General features: G+C 43.1%; 1 protein-coding gene across 5 annotated transcripts in view; it reads right to left on the bottom strand.

The window, feature by feature from the left end:
- Positions 1-5,480: 5,480 nt before the first annotated feature.
- The window catches only part of EPSTI1 (epithelial stromal interaction 1), a 46,356-nt gene continuing 26,267 nt past the window's right edge, over positions 5,481-25,569 (bottom strand). For 4 of the 5 annotated variants that reach the window (XM_084844928.1, XM_084844931.1, XM_084844929.1 and 1 more), the window contains 6 exons: positions 23,629-23,722; positions 20,919-21,002; positions 19,197-19,258; positions 12,467-12,569; positions 9,902-9,951; positions 5,481-5,960 (listed from right to left, as the gene is read on the bottom strand). In XM_084844928.1, the coding sequence (XP_084701054.1) occupies positions 9,931-9,951; positions 12,467-12,569; positions 19,197-19,258; positions 20,919-21,002; positions 23,629-23,722 (364 nt within the window). In that variant the 3' untranslated portion in view covers positions 5,481-5,960; positions 9,902-9,930. The remainder of the gene's footprint in view (positions 5,961-9,901; positions 9,952-12,466; positions 12,570-19,196; positions 19,259-20,918; positions 21,003-23,628; positions 23,723-25,569) is intronic. The other variant, XM_084844930.1, reaches the window with a different exon arrangement.

Consider the following 25,569-nt stretch of genomic DNA (forward strand, 5'->3'; position numbering starts at 1 on the left):
TTCCCAACAATACAATATTCTGATGAGGACACCACAATAACAAGGAGAGAAGGAAAAAGAAAAAAAGGAAAAGGAAAGGGAGGAGAAAAGGAGGTGAAGAAAAAAGAAGATTCTTTCCCCTTCCCTCCCCCTCTCCCTCCCCTTTAAAGAATTAAGTTTAAACTCCAATACCCCCAGGCCTCTGATGCCGTTCTATTTTAAAAACTATATCTATAACCTTAACAATCTTACAGTTTAATAAACAACCTTACATTTCAATATCATATCATCAATCTTATATCAAAGAAACAGGTCTACAATTCATTCCCAGAAGCCTATATTAATAATAATAATAAATATAGTGTTATATAATAATAAAACTTAATATAAACCTTCAACAGTCAATAATATATTTTATACTAGAGATATTATCTATTTTGAAATAAAAAATATAAAGAAAAGCAAGAAAAAATGAAAGATGAAAGAGAGTAAACCAATATATGAATAATTTATTTTCTGAGCCTGGATCATGTAGACTAAACACAAACAGTTAACAAAGCTTGTTTAAAAATTCCAGTTCATGGGGTTGTAACAGAATTCTCACACATTTTTACGTTCAGCCATGCCTCCGCCATTTCATGATTTTGAAACTTCTTCATCTGACCTTCAGACACAATACAAAGTGTAGCAGGGTATTTTAAGTAATATTGTAAGGTCATTTGTTTTGCCATATTTTTTGCTTTGATAAATTGCCTTCTTTTATTCACCACCTCTTTGATGTAGTCTGGAAATAACATAACTTTATCTTGTTTCCAGGAAAGGCTTCCACCCACTCTTGCCCAATGCAGGATATAATTCTTTGTGGAGACTTTTGCAAATTGAACTATGATCGTGTAATCAGTCCCTTTAGCATTTGGCACACAAAATGCCTGCTCAATATCAAGTAAATAATCAGATGGGATAGGGAGTATCTCATGCAAAAGTTTATCCACAAAAATAGGCAATTTTACATCATTAGACAGATTTTTAATCCCAATAATATGTACATTGGATCTCCTCGTGAAGGCCTCCAGTTGAGAAATTCTATCAGAGGCATTTTTAAAACTAATCTGTGTTGTAGTTTCATTTCTGCCACTCGGTCTTGTAGCTCATTAATTTTCGTCTCAATTTTTTGCCATGATGCATTAATTAAATCTACAGCTCCTTGCAAGGCGGTGATGGAATTTTGGATTAAATCCAACCTTTTGGCTTGCTCCGTAAATTGCGAAGATAAAGTCTTTATCAGAGTAAATAATTCCCCTATATCTTCTGTTCTTGAAACTTTTGACACATGGGGTGCGGGTGGGGGGAGTTGATGCCAGCTCCTTTCTTCTCCTCGGCGCAGACATGTTTCTCTCAAACAGATCTTACAGGTCCTCAGATGTTCTCAAATATTGTTAACATTTCTTAAATCATCCCTCACAAGTTGTTGATATTTCTTAAAGCATATATTATTATGGAACACGTCAGCCCTGTTTTCTCCTATGAAATAGGAGTCTCAGTACAGCTTTTTGCATTGGTAAAGCTCTGGGGAGATAATCCTGGAATCCAGCCCCCCCACTATCTCGTGGGAGATAATTTTCTTCAAGATGTTATCCAGACCTGCCTTGCCCCCCCCTTTTAATTCCAGGGGGGAGATGAAAAGGCTTTTCAACCTTTTAAAAAGCTGTTTGAGAAAGCTCCCACAGAGAACCCATGGGGAAGCTCCCAGAGTGACATCGGTTCCAACCGGAAGTTCGGTATTAGGACATCTTGAGCCAGCCAATGATCATGCTTCCTACAATGTCATTGACTCTTAGTTTGTTTCTAGGCCCCATTTAAAGTGCTGGCTTTGACCTCTAAATGACTAAATGGTCTGGGTCCAGGATACCTTAAAGATCACCCACTTCTGTATGAACCTACTTGTAAAGTTCCTCCTTAGAGGCATTGCACCATATGCCTATCTGCAATATGGTGGGTGGTGATGGGAAGCAATGAAGGCAAGGCCTTCATTGTAGTGCCACTAAAATTATGGAACTCCATCTCTAGGGAAGTTCAGCTTGCTCTTTCCTTGCTGGCCCATTAGCTGTTGAGTCAAGACAACTCTTTTCAAGGGTTTGTTGTTGTTGTTGTATGCTCAGACTTTATAATTTAATGCTATTTGTGTTAATTCTACTATTGATTGGAATTTTATTGTTTATTTATTTATTTGGATGATAATATGTTATGTTAATATGCGTTGTTGTCTGGTATATTCTTCAAGCTGCCTTGGAGACTGTACAAAGATAAGGTTACAAATGAGCCACCTTATAGTTTACATGCATATGCACTGGATACAACCTGTATCCACCTTGACCTCCAGGGATTTAATCTCTAGAGGCACAGTTGAAGGGGGCAGAACCTAAAAAACTAAGAACTCCATCAACTCTCACTAACATTTTAGCAACCCATGGCCAAAAGTCTCTCTGTTCACTATGGCTAGGCTATCCCTCATAAGTCACTCCCTATGTTTTATCCCCATAGTCTGACCAGGGTGACCAGGGATAATTGGAATGCATGGCATTCCAGAATACAAGTCTAATAGTCTAGCACCAGTTGCTAGAAAACACAAGTGGGAAGGTGTTATTGGGTGCATATCCTGCTTGTGGGCTTCCCATAGGCATCTGGTTGGCCACTCTGGGAACAGAATGTGGGTCTAGATCGGCTAAACTGCACATATGTTGGTCCATGAAGGGCTGTGCTTTGATTACCAGATCTGTGACTAAAACGTAGTTCTCTTCCAAATCCAAGGTGTTCTCTCAGTTGGATCCAAGCAGCAGTTGGGGATCTGATTAAGTCAGAAATGGTCCCGTCCCAAGTTGACAGCTGTCCATGAAGAGGGCTGAGCCAAACAGCGCCCTCATCCTGACAGTCTTTCCAGGGGCATATGAACGGGGGCGAAATTGTTCACTTCCTTTACAAGTGGCAATTAGTAATGACCAAGTCAGTCAGGATAAAACACTAAAGGCACGATTTTGCCTATCATCCACACACATGTATGTTTCAGTGTACAATGGGTACTTCCTCCATCCAGCTATGTACAGGCAAGACTCAACTGACAAGCACTTATTTGAATGGTTCATGTCCAGAATGGATCAAAATGGGGAGAAATTGCCTGCAAACAGTCTCAGTACCTCACAATTCTATTTCTTACACCAAGTTCAAATATACTGTTCTCAATGAATATAGAAATCTTCAAAACCATTTTTGTGGGGCTGTAATAAAAATTACTTCATCTCCATCTAGTTAGCATTATCGCCCAATCTTTTGTTCCAAGAAACCCCACGTTGTCTTGATTTGAGGCTTTCTGGAAACATCAGTTGGCATTTGGACATTAGTCTTGTTCTTCCCATAGCTTGTTCTGCTTTGCAAGTGACTTAAATATATGGACTATAAACCATTTTTAATTCCAGTATGTCTTGTTGTTCAGTCATTCAGTCGTGTTCGACTCTTCATGATCCCATGGACCATAGCACGCCAGGGCTTCCGAATTCCAGTATGACATGTCCATAAATGTAGAGTTCTCCCTAAGCTGGAAGCAAGCTATTTACTTAGTCACCAACCTATACCTGCCTTGAAGTATGATTTGCATGTGGACACATAGCAACAAAATAAGAGAAACGCCATATTATGGGTGACAAAAATGCCACTGAAAATGGCGCCACCATGTTGAGTTCTTTCCCTTTCCTCTGTAAGTGTAGTTACATATATGTTATCATTTGCTCCTGGTAGAAACAGGAAAATGCTTTGCATCAGCTGTAACGTGTAGTTCAACCTTAAGTGCCAACATGAGGTCCTTCCTTGGGAGTCTGATTGGTACAAAGCCTGCCCTATGATGGAATCCACAAACATGAGAAGTATTAGCATTTGTTTATACACCTCTGGCCCCAAATGCCACGAGGCAAACCATGCCAACCCCATGCATGCATTTCTTCGTCTTGAAAAGCTCTGAACTCAGACTATTGGGAGCATGTTTCAACTAATGCTACTTCTAATCCAACTATATTCTACATCTACACTTAGCCATCAACATGCAGCTTAAGTGTATGTGCACACACACACACACACACAATCTTTTCTTAAACAGGTGCATGCATGTAATCCCAGATGGCTTTCAGGAATTCAAAGTTCTGACCTCCTTAATTGCTGACCTACCACAGCAATATGGAGTATATGCAAGACTGGAGAAGGTAGAAAGACTTTGACCAGATTTCCTCAAACAGGTGCCCTCCAGATGTATTTGACTACATCTCCCATAATCCCCACCCAGCACAAGGGCACCAGGTTGGGGAAGGCTGATCTAGTCTATGCTCTAGGCTTCTACTTTCAGTCGACTGCAATCCTGTATTTTTGAAAGGATGCAACAAGCATTGCAGTCTTGACTGGGATGCAGATTTAGTCAGCCTGCTCCAATGTGTTTAACTGTTCAGGACAATCCTCAGGCCCAGTTTAACACAGGATGGTAGGCATATAACACACATACCCATGCAAGATTCCACATGCCCACCATCATGCTTAATCTGGGTGCTGGTATCTATGTGTGCACCACTGGCACACCAGCATAGCACCTGCTGGATCCACATATCCATGGTGCGGTAATGCTACATACACATAGCAGTTGAGGGCACAATTTAAAACACGAAGCCAGCCATAGAGAACATACACTGAATCTTTGAACAGTTTTTCTCTCTCCTGTCCCTGCACAAGGAGAACGTTGACAATGTGCCTGATCAGGGTGTTTGGGGCACAGCAACGTCAAAAACAATGACATGCATGTTGACTTGTTCAGTAGGGTCATACAATGCTCCATTATTTTGCCAGTACTAATCTGAAGGCCAGTTTTGATCTCTCTGTATGGCTTTTCCCATTGCCAGCATGATAGGTGTGAGCTTGGGGCTCACAAGTCTGGCAGCCCTTTTATGCATCTTGCAAGGTCCCTCGCATTCGCGGTGCTATGCCAGCATCTGCCATTTGCCCCTGCCCTCCTCTGAGCAGGACAGATAGATGACTGCCTGTCGCCTATTAAGCATCACAAACAGCTGACTAGCACCCTGGACTACTGCTTCTCTTCTCAGCTACCTTGCCTAGCCTTTGTATCTTTCCTTCATTAATTCTTTGCTGTTGCTGGCCAACAGAATCACATCTGCCAGAGGACAGCGCTAAGAATGGAAAGACAATGGAGAGCCTTGTGGCACTTTAAAGACTAATACATTTATTTTGGTATAAACTTTCATGGACAATGCCCACTTTCTCAGATGCAGGATGAATTTTTAGTCTTTAGGGCAACACAAGACTCTGTTGTTTTTGCTGCAACAGACTAACACAGCGAACCCCCTGGAAATTGAGAATGGAAAGGTTTTTCTTTTGGTGCAGCAGATGAATTGCTGCTTGAACTCAGGAGCATCCAGTAGTGCAAATAGCCCTGCCAGTGATATTTCACCAAAGACGATTCAAAGCTTTTATTTATGTTATATTTTATACTGCTTTTCCACTTTAAAAATATTTGAATTAAAACCAATTACAATACACAGTGTAATAATTCTTTTCTGTCTCAGCAACATATTAAAAGATGAAATGTACACACAAAGAAAACTTCCAAACTTCCACAACTCAGATGGCTACTTAGTCAAAGTAGCAAAGACAAGTTACTGCTGTTCCCACAGACATGGAGATAAAACCTCTTGAGAGATGCAAGATTTCTTCAACAAGCAACAAGCTTTGGGGTCGGAGGGGAGAAGCGCATGTCTTTGGTATTTAGTATCAGTACCATAATCAATAGCTTGAAAAACATAATAGAGAAAAGACAGCAGGTCAAGCAAGCAAGCAAGGCTGAATAAAGTGATAAGAGATTGGAGCAACATTTTAAAAAATAGATATCAGAAGCTTTTTCAAAGGTAGTTCTTCCAAGTGATGTGTCAGGAATCCTGTAAAATGAAATCAGAATTAGTGACAAAACAAGTATAAAGCCATCGAGCAGAATGAAAAGTTGAAGCATTTCAGTTACATATGCCTAGCATATTTCCAGTTCTGAACATTTGAGATGGTTCATAATACAGCAGACAAGTCACTGTTTAGTCATGAGTCTACAGAACAAAACCTATAACACAAATTATATTTCAAGTTAAATGTTAAACTTACTTAAGTCATGAGAATAAAGAAAGCAAAATACAAAGATGTCCTAGTAAACAATTATGAGGAAAATAGAAGGCGTAATGGCAGTCAGCATAGCCTCATTTGAAGCAAATCCAGTTTGATAACTAGTTTTGAAGACAAGGGAAAGAAAAGTTGATGTATCTGGGATTTAGCAATGCATCTGATATAGCTCCATATTCTCACGGGAGAAAGTTGGAGAAATGTGACTAAGAAATGACATCTAATAATGAATGAAGAGGGGGGAGTACAACTGGTCTCAAATGGTCTGAAGACCAAGCTCGTAGCTTAGGGGTTCTTCTGGATTCCACACTACTTGTGAAAGTGTAGGTTGTGTCAGTGGCTACAAGTGCCTTTTATCAGCTTAGGCTGGTATGCCTGCTGCGACCCTATCTAGAGAAATAGGAACTTGCCACAGTTATTTACGCTAAACCACTGTAACGTGCTTTACGTGGGGCTGCCTCTGAAGATGGACCAGAAAGTTCAGCTGGTGCAGAATGCAGCCCTAGATGGTTTGGGACCAGGTTACTTGAAGGACCACCTGCACCCATACAAACATGCCCGGGCATTAAGAGGCCCTACTCATAAGTCTGCCTGGAAAATCCATCAAGTGAGCAGGCAAGCGAGACAGAGCCTGCTTTTCACTTGTGTCCCTTACGCTTTGGAACTTTCTGCCCAATGAAGTACACATGGCCTCAACTCTGAATAATTAAGAGGGCTGTAAAAACCTCATCCTTTTGTCTTGTTCTTCCCTGAGTTTTCACTCCTATGAGTTAAAATTGTTTAGCCTCTTTGACTTGCTGTTGGAGTATTTTATTTTAACTAGCTTGTATTTTTATTTATTAATGTAATGCTGCTGCTGCCTGATGAGACTGATTTTGAGTTTAAAATCTGTCTGTCTGTCCATCCATCCTATAGTGAATGAACGTATTATATGTAAGCTGCCTTGTGGAGGACATATATATGACAGGGCTATGTTAGAGGGCTTAGTAGGTGTTTTACCTACATGGAAAGTAAGAGCACCAATAAGCATGGGACTGTTACCAAGCAATTTTTCTAAATTTAGTCTTTGAGCAAGATTGACAGGTATTTTTTTTAAAGGATATATTGAAAATATTCAAGTACTATTTGAACCACCATCCCAAATTATTATGGGAGAATGCATGGAGTGTAAAGTACCTAGGGATGGCCATCGTGGGAAATTCCAACTCTTTTTTTCCTCACCAGATTTCCCCAAGCTTTCTGGCTTGGCTTGCATTTGTGAGGATTCCCTTAGCCTCCACTTCTCTTCAATGACCAAACATACACAGACGAGAGGCTTCAGTCTACAGCTTTTAATCCATTACTTCACAGGGTCCTACAGATGCAAATTCTTAGAGAACTCTCCGTCTACAAAGGAATGCCTTCAGGGGATCCAAATAGAATTTATGAGCATTGCCAGCTGTTTGAAGAGGGAGGCGGTCTTGCTAGCCTAACTTAAGGGGGGGAGGTCCCTCTCTTGACGTGAGACCTCTAAGCGTAGCTTTTCATGCAGGGCCAATCGGGTAGACCATCTAAGTTCCACCCCTGCCTTCTCTCTCTTTGCTCTGTGCTTGCACCTGGCATCTGTTAGGTCAACCTCCTGTTCACTGCCTCTCATGGGGGGCGGGGGTGAGGAGAGACCCTCAAGCTCAGCCATCTGTACGTTTGTAACCTGAGAAGCAGGTCTACTCATATCTGGACTAGCCTGGGAAAACACCTCCCCCATGTCTGATGGTTCTCCTTCAGAATCTGAACTGCTATCCCACTCCCTGCATCCAGAAATGCCCCTGACAGGGGGCCTGTTCCCAAAATCTGGAAACGTTCATTTTTTGTGTGTAAAAAATGTAATTTATGCAAGTTGCAACTACAATTTGCATAAGTTATACAATTCTCAGCCAGAATCTGTGCAAATTGAGACTGTAAATATGCCTAACTTGTGCGAATTGTGGCCAGAAGCTGCGCAACTTGGGCATATTTACAGCTACAATTTTCACAATTTACGTAAATTCCACCCCAAAACCATATAACTTACACAAATTGTGGCTGCAACTTGCATAAATGACATTTTTTTTACAAAAAAAAACCCCATGAAGATCCGCAAGCTGGCCTGACTCAACACAGATCCAGTCGGGCCAGCTGGTGGAAATGCAAGCTTGAGTCTGGGGAGCCAAGCTGCTAAAACCTCAGCAGACTTGACCCCCTGGACGGATACCTCTGACATCCCTAAAAGTAGCACAGGTTAGGGGAAAATGTTACATATTCGTATTCTTCTTGGAGTCATTTATTACCCCCAAATGCATAAAAGGGTTATGAATTTGAAGAATACATTTGGGATGTGCACATTCATTCATTCATTTAACAACATTTGTATACCACTTCCCATCCAAAACAGATTTCGGAGTGGTGAACACAAGAAGTAAAATAGTAAAAAAGATAAAAGATTAAAACACCATATTAAAATTATTAAAAACAGAATGCAATTAAAACTGTAGCTGGCCATTTACGGAATGACTCCTGGAACAGAACTGTTTTCAGCAGGCGCTGGAAACAACACAGTTTTGGCGCCTACCTGACCTCCAGGGGCAGGGAGTTGTAAAGAAAGAGGGCCACCACACTGAAGGCTCCTCCTGGTGGACTCTAATTGGGCCACAGGTCCATGTGGAACCACCAGGAGCATGCCCTCTGATGACCTCAGTGAACGGGCAGGTTGATAAGGGAGAAGGCGCTCTCTCAGGTATCCTGGTCCCAAGTTGTTTAGGGCTTTGTACACTAGTAACAAAACTTTAAACCTGGCCAGGTAGCAAATGGGCAGCCAGTGAAATTCCCTCAGCAAAGGAGTTGCATGCTCAAAAGGGGCAGCTCCCAACAACAGCCAAGCTGCTGCGTTCTGCACTAGCTCCAGCTTCCACAGCAGCCTTAAGGGCAGCCCCACATACAGCACATTGCAGTAATCCAGTCGTGAGGTTATTGCGCCTGTACCGCTGTGGATCAAGCTATCCCTGTCCAGGAGAGGCTGTAGTTGGTGAACCAGCCAAAGCTGGTAAAAGGCACTCTGAGCTGCCATGGCCACCTGGGCCTCCAGCGACAGTGATGGATCTAGGAATATCCCCAAACTATGGACCTACCTTTCAGACCATCTGTAAGTGTTTAGGAAAAATCAGAACTCCTCAGAGCAAATGATCTCAAACCATTACTGGATGTGTTAACTGAGTCACCTCTGACTAATGGGCTTAGCGCAGAGTTTGTGTTAAAGAAGAGCCTTGACCATAAAGGATGAGGTCTCCAATGTGGGCTGAAGGCCTCTAGGGTTTATATGTTTTTTTAGGGTTGGCAGGTCATAACGCTGAGGAGCAATAGAAGTATACCTAGAGGAGTATTTTTTAATGCCACTCTTAAGATCCCTTTGCTCCTCCTTCCCTCAGCTCTATGTCTGTACCACCCAATTGTTCTTTCTTCCTTCTAAGCCCAGTGCCGTCCTTGAGCCCCTGGACTCTCAGACAGCCTGTCTGCATACAGACTTCTCTGTTCAGAAGTGCGCACACACACGTGCATGCAGCGATTGTACACATCCCTAAGAGTGCCTCTGAATCTCATATCTGGAGATGAGCTGTCAAACCATTTTATTTTTAAAAGATTCAGACACCCAAAGTCAGTATTTTGATAGAAATGTAGTTCCATTAGATGGAAGACTTACTTCTCTGAGTTTTAGCTGAGTAGTTCATTTTACTGGAAATATTCAGACTCCTGTAGGAATGAACATTCCATATCAGCACATTTATTTAAAATACTTGTAGGCTACCCTTTAGGGTTAAATCTTCCCCAGTCAGCTTCCAACATATACACTTGCAATAAAAAATAATACAAATCTAAAACCATAGATCATCATAATGTAATTGATAAAAGATAAATAATACTAATCGAACAACATTCAGCCCAGGAAGGACAGGAAAATCAGATAAACAAAGTACTGTAGCATCATATGTACAGCACCTCAAGAAGACCTCATTCAAGAGTAGGCAATCATAGACAAATAGGTCTTTAGAGCCTCCTTAAATGTCTGAAATGACAGGGCATTATATATTTCCACTGAAACACAGCACTACAGGTGTGGAGGCACAGCCCCAAAGGCCCGATTCCTTGTGCTTGCCCGCTTGATTGCTTTCACAGGCAGGCACACAAATAGGGCCTCCAGGACTGATCTCAAACTGTAAGCAGTCTGGTACAGGTGAAGGCGATATAGTCCAATTGTGGTTACACTGTGGATGTGGTACAGTCCAACTGGAATAGTTGGCGACCAACAGCACAATCCTATACATTTACTCAGAAGTGAGCCTGAATGAGTTCAATGGGACTGGGTTCCAGGTTAAGTGGTCATAGGATTGCAGCCCAAGGTATACTAAACTTGAGTCTAGTTTCCAACAGGGTCTGTGATAGATAACATTTTAGGGAACTTATCTAGGAAAGTTATTTGTCTTGTATTTTTTAGCATATCATCTGTGTTTAAGAGCCTTGGAGTTTCCCAGTAAGACCTGCTGCACATTCTGTTCCATTTCCTTGAGATCCCAAAGGGTCTCCATAAGGATACCTGTTATCAGAGTGGACCTGGAGGAGGTTCCTTCCCTAGCCAATGTTTCAGCTTGGAAAAGGCAAACATTACTGATGGGGTGTTGTCAAGGGCTCCTTGGAGGCCTCTCTCAGTCTAATCTAGTAGCCAAGTCCAGACACAGACAAAGGGATTCCTTTCAAAGCTTTATTCTTCTTTTACAACTTAACAACTCTACCGTTAGCAACTAGATCTGAGCAGCAGAGTACCTATGCCCTAAGTTGGAACAGTTGGTCCCCGTTTGAAAGGGAATTACTGGTAGACCCCTGAACTTAAGGACTAGGGAGAGTCCCTCCCCTTTTCCCTTGGATCCTCTAGGCGCAGCCGTTGTTTGCGCGCCAACCGGGCACTACCCCTCCTTTCCGCGCCCTCCATTTGGCACCGCTCTCTACATCGGCGTCGTGCATCCATCAAGTCTGCTTCCCGCGCTCTGTCACTCCCTGGACTGCTTTCTAATCTAGGAATGCTGGTGGGCGGAATCTCCATCAGCTGTTGGCCCTGGGAAAGAGGAGCGTGCTCCTCTCCCAGGAGCGACTGCTCTTCCTCAGAATCAGAACTACTCTGGGATTCTATGGGCTCAGTGTCCACCCTGACAGGTGTTTGAGTTCAAACACCTCCTCCTTTGCCACCAGTGTTCGCTGGCATGTGGCTTGCAGATTGCTGTTTCTTAGTTGTTTTTTTCATGGATTGCTGGCCAGAGAAAGGCCTTGCCAGCATGGCCCTAAGAACACATCGATGGAAACACCCTATCTTCATGCACACATTCATTCCTTTGCTTGGTATCGGTGGAAGTAAACATCCGTAGAATCAGGCTGAAACAGAACCCATTTCAGGAAGCGAAAACAGCACTGTCAGCAATGCTGCAGAAACGAAGGAGCCTCTGAGCCACCAATTAGTAAAGGGTACAAACTCAGAATAGCACGTACTTTTGAAGAAACATACTTAGGGTTTCCCTGGGTTGCCAATTCCAGCTCAGCAATGCCCAGCCACTCTTGCCTTGCCTCAAATGCAGCACTTGAGATTGCAATGATGATAAAGCACCTCATTAGATGTGGTGTACAAGCCCAGCATCACTACTATGCACACTTGGGGAAATGCTGGGGCTCTGACAGGGCCCATTAATGCTAATGCGTACGCTATTCTGGGGCTCATTAGTACTGCTGAAATGTGGCCTTTGTTTTGCCCAAAGGGCTCCCAACGTCTAGAATTACTCCCAACCGGTGCCTAGAAATGATCCTACCTTAAGCAACATTTGATTGCCCAAAGCAGTACTCTTCTAAATATTTCAGATTTACTTTTGAACAGACTTTTGTATTGCTTGCCATAGTTATATATGAGCTAGTACTTCTGCTTCCATAGATAACCACGTTTTTCCAAGATCCCTTTCTGCTGTAGTACACAGGAAGAGTGATAAAAGCAGCATATTCAAGACAATCTCAGGTCTGCAGAAGTGGGCAGCTGTCATTTTCTGTTTATCTAAAGTCCCAATTTCTTCCTCCTCAACAGTGGCTGTAGAATTTCTGTCCACCACCCTGGCTCCATGCCCACCTCCAGACAATGAACATTACTAACAGTCTATTCAGGTAGTGCAACATTTTTTAAAAACCTCATTGTTTTTATTCTTCAGGACTTTGAAAGATGAGGTTTGTTACTCACCCAGCTGTCAGCACTAAAACCCATATTCCCAAGACGTCCAGATTGGTAAATGCCACCTGGCTGACTATTGTTTTGTAGCCTGTCCAGAAATGCATTATTCACCCTTAGAAATAGAAGTGGGGAAATGAATGTTAGCAGAATCTTGCCAAAAGGTTGAGATTATGAAATTCAAAGCAATATATACAAGTCTGAATTGCTTTTCATGACAAGAGCAGATCGTGTAGGTAACTTTTGAGCCTAAAGAGTGGTTTGAAGTTCAAACTCTAAATATTCAACTAAAATGTTCTAGCTTTCGTATTTTCCAGAGCCAGCTGTGAGGATGATGGTAACTTTTTTCCAATATGGCCCTTCAGGCTCCCATATTACTCAGTCTGCTCTACAGTGCAAAACTTTGTTATTAAATATTCATTTTGCAAGATGTTGTGCATAATACCTCCGAAGCGCTGCCTGAGTCCGTCAGACAACTTCCCTTATGTTTAGTGGAGTGGAAGCGAGATGATTAATATCGATGGTCTCCATTGAAGACATGAATGTAGCCGGCAGACCCACTACATTGGCTTAGAAGATAGTGGTGAACATTTGTTGGCTGCTTGCAATGCAAGTCAACCAGCCCTCACACAGACTTGGCATGACAAAAAGGGAAGCGCTGTCATTTATGTATTTATTTAGCGTATGGCACATATTGCCAGGGAGTCTACAATGTTTTTTTACACGATAGATGTTCTGGCGCCGGTAGTTGCTAGTCTTTGTTGCACTGATGCACCACAAGAGGGCGAGCTAGCTTTCCATCAGCTGGCCAGCAGCGTTCTTAGGGAAGTCGGCTCATCCGGGCTCTTCTCCACCACTCCTCTGCCGATCGTGTCCAGGCAGATCCAGCGCCGGTTCCTGCTGCCTGCATAGAGTGCTGCCAGCATTTCCCCACACCAAAATGGGGGTACCTATTTATCTACTCGCAGATGGTATGATTTCAAACTGCTAGGTGGGCAGGAGCTAGGGATGAAATGACGGGAGTTCACTTCCGTCACATGGAGCTGGGCTCGAACTGTTGGAGTGTCGACCATTTCTGGCCAGCAAACTCCAGCATCATTAAGCCGCTGCGCCACCCATGTCCCATAGCTGTCATGAAAATTTGGGACAGATTAATAGGAAGGCACACCCATAAAGTGTCCCCTTCCATGATCTACAATCAAATGGACAAATTGTCATGTTAAAAGGGAAACATACATATCCAAATATACTATCGATTTCAAACCTAGGAATGTTTTTATTTATTTATTTATTAAATGTATTAATCGCCCATCTGACTGGTCACCCAGCCACTCTGGGCGATGTACAACCCCCATAAAACAATTTAAAACAATAAAATTTTACCATAATTTTTTTTTTTTAAATACCCTAACCCACCCCAAATGCCTGCCTGAACAACCATGTTTTTAATGCACGACGGAAGGTCATTAAAGAGGGGGCATGATGGAGTTCCCTAGGGAGGGAGTTCCACAGAGTGGGGGCCACCACAGAGAAGGCCCTCTCCCTCGTCCCCACCAGTCTAGCTGTCCTGGCTGATGGGACAGAGAGAAGGCCATCTGAGGCTGATCTTGTTAAGCGGCCTGTCTGGTGTTGCTGGAGTCGCTCCTTAAGATAGGCTGGGCCGGAACCATATAGGGTTTTAAAGGTCAAAACCAACACCTTGAATTTGGCCCGGAAAACAACTGGTAACCAGTGCAACTCCTTCAGCACTGGAGTGATGTGATCTCGCCGGCGGCTGCCTTTAATCAGGCGAGCCACCGCGTTCTGTACCAGCTGCAGCTTCCGAACTGTCTTCAAGGGTAACCCCACGTAGAGCGCATTACAGTAGTCTAAACGAGAGGAGACCAGGGCATGTACTACCGATCGGAGCAGATGGTCGGGAAGGAAGGGGCGCAGCCGCTGTATCAGATGGAGTTGATACAGCGCTGTCCGGCTCACAGCTGACACCTGAGCCTCCATGGACAGCTGGGAGTCCAAAATGACCCCCAGGCTGCGGACCTGGTCTTTCAAGGGTAGCCGTACCCCATTCAACACCAGGTCAACATCCCCCAGCCTCCTCTTGTCTCCCACCAAAAGTACCTCGGTCTTGTCAGGGTTGAGCTTCAGCTTATTCCTCCCCATCCAGCCACTCACCGTCTCCAGACATTTGGACAGGGATTCTACGGCCAACCTTGGTGAAGATTTGAATGAGAGGTAGAGCTGCGTGTCATCCGCATATTGATGACACTGCACCCCAAACCTCCTGATGATAGCCCCCAGTGGCTTCACATAGATGTTAAATAGCATCGGGGAGAGGATGGAACCCTGTGGCACCCCACAAGTAAGTGGCCACGGGTCCGAAACCTCCTCTCCCAGTGCTACCCTCTGGTACCTGCCAGAGAGGAAGGACCGGAACCACCGCAATACAGTGTCTCCAATGCCCAACCCCTCCAGGCGGTCCAGGAGGATACCGTGGTCAACGGTATCAAAAGCCGCCGAGAGGTCGAGGAGAACAAGGAAGGAGCATTCACCCCTATCCAGAGCCCTCCTCATATCATCCACCAAGGCGACCAAGGCCGTTTCTGTCCCATGCCCAGGCCTGAAGCCCGACTGAAATGGGTCTAGATAATCAGTTTCTTCCAAGTGTGCCTTCAACTGCACCGCCACCACCCGCTCAATCACCTTGCCCAAAAATGGCAGATTTGAGACTGGGAGAAAGTTGTTCAGAACTTGAGGATCCAAGGAGGGCTTCTTTAAGAGCGGTCTTATCACTGCCTCCTTGAGGGCTGATGGCATCACTCCCTCCTCAAGGGAGGCGTTCACCACTGCCTTGATCCCCTCACCCAGTCTCTCTGCAGCCCATAATGAGCCAAGATGGGCAAGGATCAAGTAAGCAGGTGGTCGGCCGTACAGATGAAAGCACCTTGTCCACTTCATCAGGAGGAAGAAGGTGGAACCGATCCCACAAAACCGGTTTGCCATAGGCCGCCTCTTGCTCACTAACTGTATCCACAGTGTGCAGAGTAACACACCTAATCTGATCAATTTTATCTAAGTATGTTTCATACTTCCCTTAAAAGCATATATGAGCATTCAGGTTCTAGGGCCAATCTACTTGAGTTTTTTTCTTTTGTTAAGTGGGCTTTTGTTAAGTGGACTATTAACTATCTCACAGTGTTTTCCTCAAGCTATTTTTGCCCTTATTGCCAAGATTTCTTCAGATCACTTTTATCATGTTTTTATCATGCCTTGTAGCTTCCATTGGTATAAATTCTTGTGTGTGCTAACATCGTGATACTGTAACTTATCCCAGTGGCTTGAGCCTAGAGAACCTTCACTTTCAATGGGTGGGGAGGTGTGGCTTCGTGGAGAGGAAGTAGTGGTCTCCTTTATTTGCTGGCCATGGTCAATCAGGGAGAAACACCAGCAGTGTTTGCTAATGTGCAACTACCTCTGAACACATTTTTCCTATTAAATTGTTCCTGCACAGCTCCAGATCTTTGTAGGTACACACTGAGAATATTGTTTTTAATTAAATGTTTGACAATGCACATTTGCGATTGCACAAGCAAAACAGCAGTGGCTTTGAGGAGCAATAGGGCAGCAATCATATCCCTGATGAATATACAGTGGAGGTGAGGAATAGATTTCAGGGATTAGACCTGATAGACTGAGTGCCTGAGGAACTATGGACGGAGGTCCGTAACATTGTTCAGGAGGCAGCAACGAAATCCCTCCCAAAGAAAAAGAAATACAAGAAAGCCAAGTGGCTGTCTGATGAGGCTTTACAAGTAGCTCACAAAAGAAGGGAAGCGAAAAGCAAGGGAGAAAGGGGAAGATATACCCAACTGAATGCAGAGTTCCAGAGAATAGCAAGGAGAGACAAGAAGGCCTTCTTAAATGAACAATGCAAAGAAATCGAGGAAAACAACAGAATGGGAAAGACTAGAGATCTCTTCAAGAAAATTGGAGATATCAAGGGAATGTTTTGTGCAAAGACGGGCATGATAAAGGACAAAGAAGGCAGGGACCTAACAGAAGCAGATGAGATTAAGAAGAGGTGGCAAGAATACACAGAAGAACTATACAGGAAAGATCTGAATGTCCCTGATAGCCATGATAGTGCGGTCACTGAACTTGAGCCGGACATCCTAGAGAGTGAAGTCAAGTGGGCCTTAGGAAGCATTAGTAACAACAAAGCTAGCGGAGATGACAGTATTCCAGCCGAGCTATTTAAAATCCTAAAAGATGATGCTTTTAAAGTGCTGCATTCAATATGCCAACAAATCTGGAACACTCAACAGTGGCCACAAGACTGGAAAAGGTCAGTTTACATTCCAATTCCAAAGAAGGGCAACGCCAAAGAGTGTTCAAACTACCGTACAATTGCGCTCATTTCACATGCCAGCAAGGTGATGCTCAAAATCCTACAAGCTAGGCTTCAGCAGTATGCGAACCGAGAACTACCGGAAGTACAAGCTGGGTTTCGAAGAGGCAGAGGAACTAGAGATCAAATTGCCAACATTCGCTGCATCATGGAGAAAGCAAGAGAATTCCAGAAAAACGTCTATTTCTGCTTCATTGACTACGCTAAAGCCTTTGATTGTGTGGATCACAACAAACTGTGGCAAATTCTTAAAGTGATGGGAGTACCAGACCACCTTACCTGTCTCCTGAGAAACCTGTACGAGGGTCAAGAAGCAACAGTAAGAACCAGAGATGGAACAACCGATTGGTTCAAAATTGGGAAAGGGGTACGACAAGGCTGCATATTGTCACCCTGCTTATTTAACTTATATGCAGAGTACATCATGAGAAATGCCGGGTTGGATGAATCAGAGGTCGGAATTAAGATTGCTGGGAGAATTATCAACAACCTCCGATATGCAGACGATACCACCCTAATGGCAGAAAGCGAAGAGGATCTCAAGAGCCTCTTGTTGAGGGTGAAAGAGGAGAGTGCAAAAGCTGGTTTGAAACTCAACATTAAAAAAACTAAGATCATGGCATCTGGCCCTATCACTTCCTGGCATATAGAAGGGGAAGAAATGGAAGCAGTGACAGATTTTACTTTCTTGGGCTCCAAGATCACCGCAGACGGTGACTGTAGCCATGAAATTAAAAGACGCTTGCTCCTTGGGAGGAAAGCTATGGCAAACCTAGACAGCATAGTAAGAAGCAGAGACATCACCTTGCCGACAAAGGTCCGTCTAATCAAAGCTATGGTTTTCCCAGTAGTAATGTATGGCTGTGAGAGCTGGACTATAAGGAAGGGTGAGCGCCGAAGAATTGATGCTTTCGAACTGTGGTGCTGGAGAAGACTCTTACGAGTCCCCTGGACTGCAAGGAGGTCAAATCAGTCCATCCTAAAGGAAATCAACCCTGACTGCTCATTGGAAGGACAGATAATGAAGCTGAAGCTCCAATATTTTGGCCACCTAATGCGAAGAGAAAACTCCCTGGAAAAGACCCTGATGCTGGGAAAGACTGAAGGCAAAAGGAGAAGGGGACGGCAGAGGATGAGATGGCTAGATAGCATCACGGATGCAATGAATATGAACTTGAGCACGCTCCGGGAGAGAGCGCAGGACAGGAAGGCCTGGCGTGCTATGGTCCATGGGGTCACGAAGAGTCGGACACGACTGAACGACTGAACAACAACAAGGGCAGCAATCAGCCTCTCTTGACCGTTTTCCCGCCTCCCTTCCTCCACTCCACCTTCTCTATCTTTCTGCTTTGCCTAGTAAAAGAGAGAGTGAAATCAATCACACACACACATACACACACCCATCTCATTTGGGTAAAAAAACAACAACTTTGGAGTGTCTTTGCAAGCCTCCTATTATCCTCTTTTCTTTTTATTGCTTTCCCTCAAAAACTACTAGCTGACAGAGCAATATATACATGCCTACTCAGGAGTAACTCACATTGACTTGACTGAGGTTTACTCCTGGGCAAGATCTGGAACGAATTAACCATTTTTTAAAGTCAGAATGTAATGCAATTGAAACCGGCACTAGATGGCGCTGTTTCATTGAGTTCTATGGAACCTTGAAAATGAAAAGCTTCCCTTCTCAGCAGTCACATAGTTACTGTCTGGGAGCCCACGATAAATGTGGAAAGGCTCCAGAACGGGAGGACTGCGCAGGGGTTTCTTTAGTGTAAAGGCAGCCATAACAATTGGGGTTGCATGGGAGAGGGGCACATTGTTTTTTGTGATGGTTTGCAGAGGGGGTTGGAGAATGCTTTTTGGTGGATAGGGAGCATAAAGGTGGACTTTATGCAGTTGCAGGGTAGATGACTTGTTTTCTCTGGTTTAAGTCACGAGGAACTTCACTGATGTGCATGCATTAAACAAACAAAAAAAGTAGCAGCAGGGCTCATTTTATCATCCTTCCCACTTCTAATGCAAAGGAAGCACCGCAAAGTGGCATGTGGTGCAAATTCTCATTATAAAGTGATACAACTCTGCTCATGTGAACTTTCATACTGTTCCTTCTCCCATAATTACAACACTATTCAATGGTGTGTGGCACTTGATTGTGTTAAAACAGAGCAAAAACTGTGCTATATGCATTAATGTGTGCCCAATGAGCAGCAATTGTGTTGGAAAAAAGAGTACCGGCACAGTGGTAACACAAACAAAAGGGGCTCCAGTGTAGATCCTCCCCTAGAGGCATTAGGCGTTTAAATATGTTCCAGTGCTTCCTTCCATTAATTTTACCTCCGCTGCTCATTTATTCTTATTCTCTCCTCTTGCCTTTGTTGGAGTTCCAATAATTCAGCCTGGGAACAATAAAAAACATAAACGTGTAAATCAATGTTTAACATAATTATGCAGAAGGCAATAGTTCATTATATGTGGTTATAAAACTAGTATAATATTTCATCTCTAAGACCTGCTTAACCTTGTTCCTGTGAAAAGGTTGTTGTTGTTTGTATAATACGCACTACATTAACACACAGAGATCCCAATGTCCTAAGTGCTTTCCTCTGTGAGTTAACAGTAACTTAGACTACAGCACAGAATGCAAGCTGGCAGGCTGCAAAGTTGAAATGGATCAACTGCATCAGGAACAGTTACTGTATTATATTTCTGTTCTGTGCTTCCTCCAAGTAGGTCAGGATGGTGTGAATGGGCAATGAGGCAAGTTAGGCCAAGAAACCCGGGAGAGGCACAGGAAGATCCAGTGAGCTTCATGGCTGAATCAGGATACAAAAATCAGGTCTCTCTGGTACAAGCTGTACCACCACACTGATGTTTATGGATAGCAGAGAACTGCATTGTGGTTTCAGAGATAGAGGATTCCAAACTAAATGACAGGAGTACCTTGCCTGAAAGTTCAAAATCTTGCAGGGTACATGACCTTGTATCTCATTGTATACCCGTCGTTCTCTAAAAGCTCCAGCAGATCATAACTATTCAGGAATGCTTTCAGTTATCGAATCCATCACTGAACATCTGCCTGAATGCTACAGGGACAGATAAGTTTCCATATTAAGATGCCCCAGTAAGCTTAAAGCCCACTTTCCTTTAACCTGGTAAAACTGACAGTATCCAAAACTTTCAAATAGCCCAAAATCCATTTGTGTCTTGTTACCCTATGCCACCCATTTCATCAATATTTGGTGCACCTTACCAAGACAGTCATAGCAACACAACCTGTTGCTAGCATTATTAAATTATCACTGGCACCAACACATTTGTGTTTTAACTGTAAGTCACCATGAACATAGATTAGCTTCATGTCCAGTGCACTTTTCATTTGAACCTTTTTCCACCAGAGTATTGACAAGCATCTTCCAATACTTTGGGTGAATTGGCACAAGAAATTCAGGAAAACCTTTCAGGCAATGAGCTCTAGTCCTCTTTTAGAGAACTTATAACTTGCCCTCCAAACAAGAAACAAGAACTTATGTTTTTACATGTGGTGAAAGTATGCAAATTAATGTCTTCTTCCAGAAATAAGACTGGACCCACACAGCATGGGCTCAGTGGCTTTGTTCGCAAAGTGTTTGGCAAGCATAGTTTTTTAAAATGCCAATAGTCAAGCAATATGTTTAACACTAAGAGGTACACTGTAAGGTATTTCATTTGGAAGATGAAATTCCTTACTCCAGGGCTCCAAGATGTCCTCAGTACCTCTTCCAAGGCTAGCTCCAGAAGGATGCTTAGAAATTGTCTTATGTTCACCAAACACTGGGAAATGCAGAACTAGCAAGGACACTCCATTACTACAAACCCACTATTTAACAAGCTACCTCAAAAGAGGGGGCAGGAAAGCTATAAACAGATCCAACCACAAAGCTATGGTTTACTCAACACTAATATTAAAGTTGTGTTATTAGGCTTGCATATTAGAGGCAGTTCCTGGCTAAAAGAAAAGGACAAATTGTGAAATAAACTATGGAAATAGCATATTAATGTTGGCTGCCATGTCTTCACCTTTCTCCGTTGTTCTTCCTTCATCTCCTGCAGTTTTCTGTTTTCCTCTTGTCTTTGGATTTCCCTATATGTGTGGCCTCTGGCCTATTGCAAAGTAAAAAAAAAACTCATTTCTAAGCTGTAGATATTCGATGCATATTTAACATTTTCTTTTAGTATCTGATTGGCTGTCATCCATTTACAAGAACATGAAGCACAATAGCACATACTATTTCTCTTGGGTGCCGCAGGGCTTCCACCAGTTCATCAATGCTATGTTTCTTAAACTGATAGTAGATAAAATGTTTCTCAGAGTGGAAGGTGGCGTGGGAGACACATCATTGTTGTGGCATGCATATTCTTTCTTTAACCCACTTTTAGCCTCTTGTCAGCCCATGTTTTCCAAGTTTGGGAAACAACTGCAATCTTTTAAAACCAAAGACTTGAAACGGGAAGAGTGTAGACACCATGGGCAATGGGAAAGTCTCCATCATACCATCTTCATCTCTCAGAAAAACTATTGCCTGCTCAAAGTTGCGGTCTGAAGGCCTCCTACCCTGAAGCGGCAATCAACTTCCTCCTGGGCAGGGGAAAAGATTTGTGGTACTTCTGTCTGGAACAACATGGGCTACATCATGTGGTACAAATGAGAGAGAGAAAAAAGCTGCAGGAACAGAGCATCAAATCTGCACAAAGCAAATTTAAATAATGGGACTTGCATATAAGCTGTGTTTCACAGATTGCACTGAAGTGCAAGTAGTACTTTGTGGGCAGTTGGCAAAGATAAAAGTAGAGGAAGACAAGGAAGAACTTGCAAGAAACTGGACAGACTTGACGTTCAAAGATAGTTTGTTGACTGGTTCAATAGCCCACAGCTGCCGACAACTCCTTGTTTCTCAGGTGTTCAGGATAGTGCTGTGCCAAAAATTTCTTCCACATTTTTTCAACTATTCTCATTCAATTTGATAGAAAAGAAACTGCTTTTGAAAAGGAGAACAAAATTTTGGAGAAATTCTCAAAGGCTGAGTTCAGGGTTCTTGTGGTTACTTTACTTACAAGGCAGCCAAGGAGTGTATGTGAGTGTCCCGCCTTTCATTGTATAATCATCTATCTGATAGCTTGTAGCCTCCTTGGCTTCCCACACTTTAATTAAAGCCCAGGAGAAGACATGCTGAGGTACTTCCTCCCGTAGGGCTATTTCAGATCAGGAAGGGCAGGCAGCCTGGGAGGCTGCAGAGTAATGGGAAGGTATGTAATAGAAAGAAAAACACATACAGCACCCTCAGCCACTTCGCAGTGCCTCAAAATACATTATAAAACACCCAGTGGCAGAAAAATGGAAGCCTCTTTTGTGGGGGGAAATAAAACTTCCAAGGAGCTGAAGGACAGATTTTGGCACAGGGTTAACTCCACCTCTTCCCTGGAGCTGGACACAACACTGCCCCTTCACATCTGCTACCAGGCTTCCAGGGAAGTAGCAGTATTACAAGCATCCACATTAGAGACAAAATGTATCCACAATCCCCCCACCCCCACTCTGAAATATAACACTTTGAAGACCTTGGGGATGATGCTGAACCTTGAAAAATGACTTCTAGAGCCGAGTCAAAATTTCTCAGAAAACATTTTTCTCAGAAACGTTCTGAAATTGATACTATTGGATGGTATCGTGTAACCTTTTGTGCTTGCTTTGTTTGTGCTTGTTTTTATTCTTTTGTAAACTGCTTCAGGATTTGTTTCAAATGAAAAGTGGTATATAAATATTGAAGATGAGGATGATAATGATAATAACAGTTTTCTCCCCCCTCCCACAGAAATAAAAAGCCACTCTGCAGCATTTTCTCCAAATTTTCTTCACAATTTTTTGGTAGTGGCTGCCTTCCCTCCTCCCGCCAGTGGGGCATTGTGGAGAATATAAAATAGGGGCCAGGTTGCTAACACAGCTGATTCTGTTCCCACTTGCAGTGGCAGTGCAAAAATCATTAGGAAAAAAGAAAGACGCTGTGCTACAACCTGTGCCAAAGGCGAGCCCTACCTGTGAAAAACCAATGGAGAATTTCTCCTCCCCTTGGAGAAATTCAGTGAAATTGTCCACCCAATTTCTCCATCCAAAACTAGGGTGAAGAATTTCAATAGGCCAGTTGCACCCAGCTGTAGTTCAGGAATCGATCAGCATTCACAGTTCCTGAAGGAGAATGGAAGGGAGCCCCTCTATACAGCCTCCAAATGGAATGCTTTACTTTGAAGTATGAACATTTTGAATTCCAGGGTTTTGATTCTGAAAGTGTTCAAAAATACACAAGGCTCAAGAATTCAGCATCAGTGCCAGAAGTAATTTACTTTTTGCCCATTGATATGAAGTCTACAAGTACTAATATTTGGTGGTGTTGCAGATTTCACCTTGAAATACAGAAGTTAAAACTGAATATTGGAATTTGTTGTATAAAAGTGTATTCACCAAGATGTTCCAGGTTTCAAGATTTAAAAAAGCTTGAAGATGCATTGCTCAAAATCAGTATTAACTAAAATGCTGTGCTTTCTTATTAATTACCTAAATCGGATCAGATTACCTAAGATACATACACATTATGCATGATTTGAACATTAGTATGAATGAATCTAGACACTTAAGTAGTGAAGTTGAATCAATTCTTGGTCACGCTTTGCACTTTTGAGCTGCTAGTCCATAGCAAAAACAAAAACCAGCCAAACCAGCAAAACACTCACTTACCCAGGCTGAAGATTCCAGGCTATTGTAGTCTGTTTGACAGGATGTTCTGCTGGGTAGGCCTATATCCAGTCTATTCAAAAACTCAGTGGTTCTTCTGTAGGATGAATGCAAATACAGTTACAGAGCTTTCCAGAGGAAATAGGATGCTTTTTATCTGACCCTAGATTCTCACCTAGCCTTATGAGAGGACCAAAGACTAGCAGCCTGAACTAAAGATAGTTAGAAAGATGTCAGGGGAGAAGCTTGAAAAAGGAACACTAGTCTCGTAGCAGCCACTGTATAGAGAGCGGCTTTAAAGAAACAAAATGGTATTTCTGCCAAGCTGGTCTGCCACTTATGCACCATATGAAGGAGTAATCACCCTGATCCCTCCACTTGAGAAAAATGGCTTACAACTTAATAAGAGACACCAGCCTAGCCATCTTCTCACACTCATGCCATCATCAAATTTTGCCAGTTTTTCCCATTTTGGTGCTTCCTTTCTATGCCTACTGTAGTGCATGCTGACCACCTCTCACCTAGCCTACAGTAACGTATTGCCAACTTTCCCCTGGCAGTTCTGCCCTCTCCGGAGAGCCATTGATCTTTCTCCTGTTACTCCCTCCTTGTCCCTACGGTTGTTCCCCATCAGACTAGGTCAGCTTCCCACTTATTATCTTCTCCTCCCTCATTATCCTGCAGGGTAACATCCACTCCAAATATACTTCCCTACTTGCAGCCTCCTTCACCCCCTTCCAAGGTCACTGCTGTCTCTATGTTGTTCCCTATCATTCAGTCAACTATACCAAGTATAGTATACCAAATATACCAGTCTGATCTGCTGCTCTCTAAGCCTCTGTCCTTGCAAACCTACTTTAACAAAGCCTTCATTTAAAATTGCATATTTTTTGCAGCTAGCCTCATTTGAAGGATGTTTAAAAATATCTCTCTTGAACCAACTTGACCCCCACTGTTTCTGCTACTCTCTTATGAACCACCCTCAATTTGTCACTTCTTTGCTCATGTTGGTGTACCATGTAAAATGTAAGACCTCTGGGTAAGGACTGTATCATTTCCAATCCCTACTGAGCGCCAACAGTTCTCTAGGTACTATGTGGATGTTAAGTTGCATCAGAAGGACCCAGCAGACTCCTTCTGGGTCCCATCCACCTCTCTTTTCCTTTGTTTTAGATCTCTCAAGATCCAAGACTTATATTCTTTTTAATAGCGATCTTCTTCAATTATAATCCCAAGGCGATTTGCAAAAAGAAAAACTCAATTAAAGTGTAAATACACAAAATATAATAAACTGCAAGCCACAAAACATGCAAAGAGCTGGGATTAAAGTCTTGCAGCATTTGGAAAGATGACTCTAGGAAGACCATCCATAAAACATTTCTCACTTTTTTTAGCTTTTGCAGGCAATGCTTATAAGCCAATGACTCTTGCTTGTAACTATCAAGTTCTTGAAAATAGACTTGGGTACAGTGTATGGTTCGAACTGTGGTGCTGGAGAAGACTCTTACGAGTCCCCTGGACTGCAAGGAGGTCAAATCAGTCCATCCTAAAGGAAATCAACCCTGACTGCTCATTGGAAGGACAGATAATGAAGCTGAAGCTCCAATATTTTGGCCACCTAATGCGAAGAGAAAACTCCCTGGAAAAGACCCTGATGCTGGGAAAGACTGAAGGCAAAAGGAGAAGGGGACGGCAGAGGATGAGATGGCTAGATAGCATCACGGATGCAATGAATATGAACTTGAGCACGCTCCGGGAGAGAGCGCAGGACAGGAAGGCCTGGCGTGCTATGGTCCATGGGGTCACGAAGAGTCGGACACGACTGAACAACAACAACAACAGTGTATGGTTCATTTTCTAAAAGGCAAATGCCACGCTTACAGGGCTCCCTTTATTCTTGGGATGGGGAGAGAGTAGATCTCAGTGTGACTGGTCCTCTGCTCC

Source organism: Heloderma suspectum, chromosome 3 (assembly GCF_057233095.1).
Source record: "Heloderma suspectum isolate Gila_16-S chromosome 3, 16-S_ref, whole genome shotgun sequence".
NCBI lineage: Eukaryota > Metazoa > Chordata > Lepidosauria > Squamata > Helodermatidae > Heloderma > Heloderma suspectum.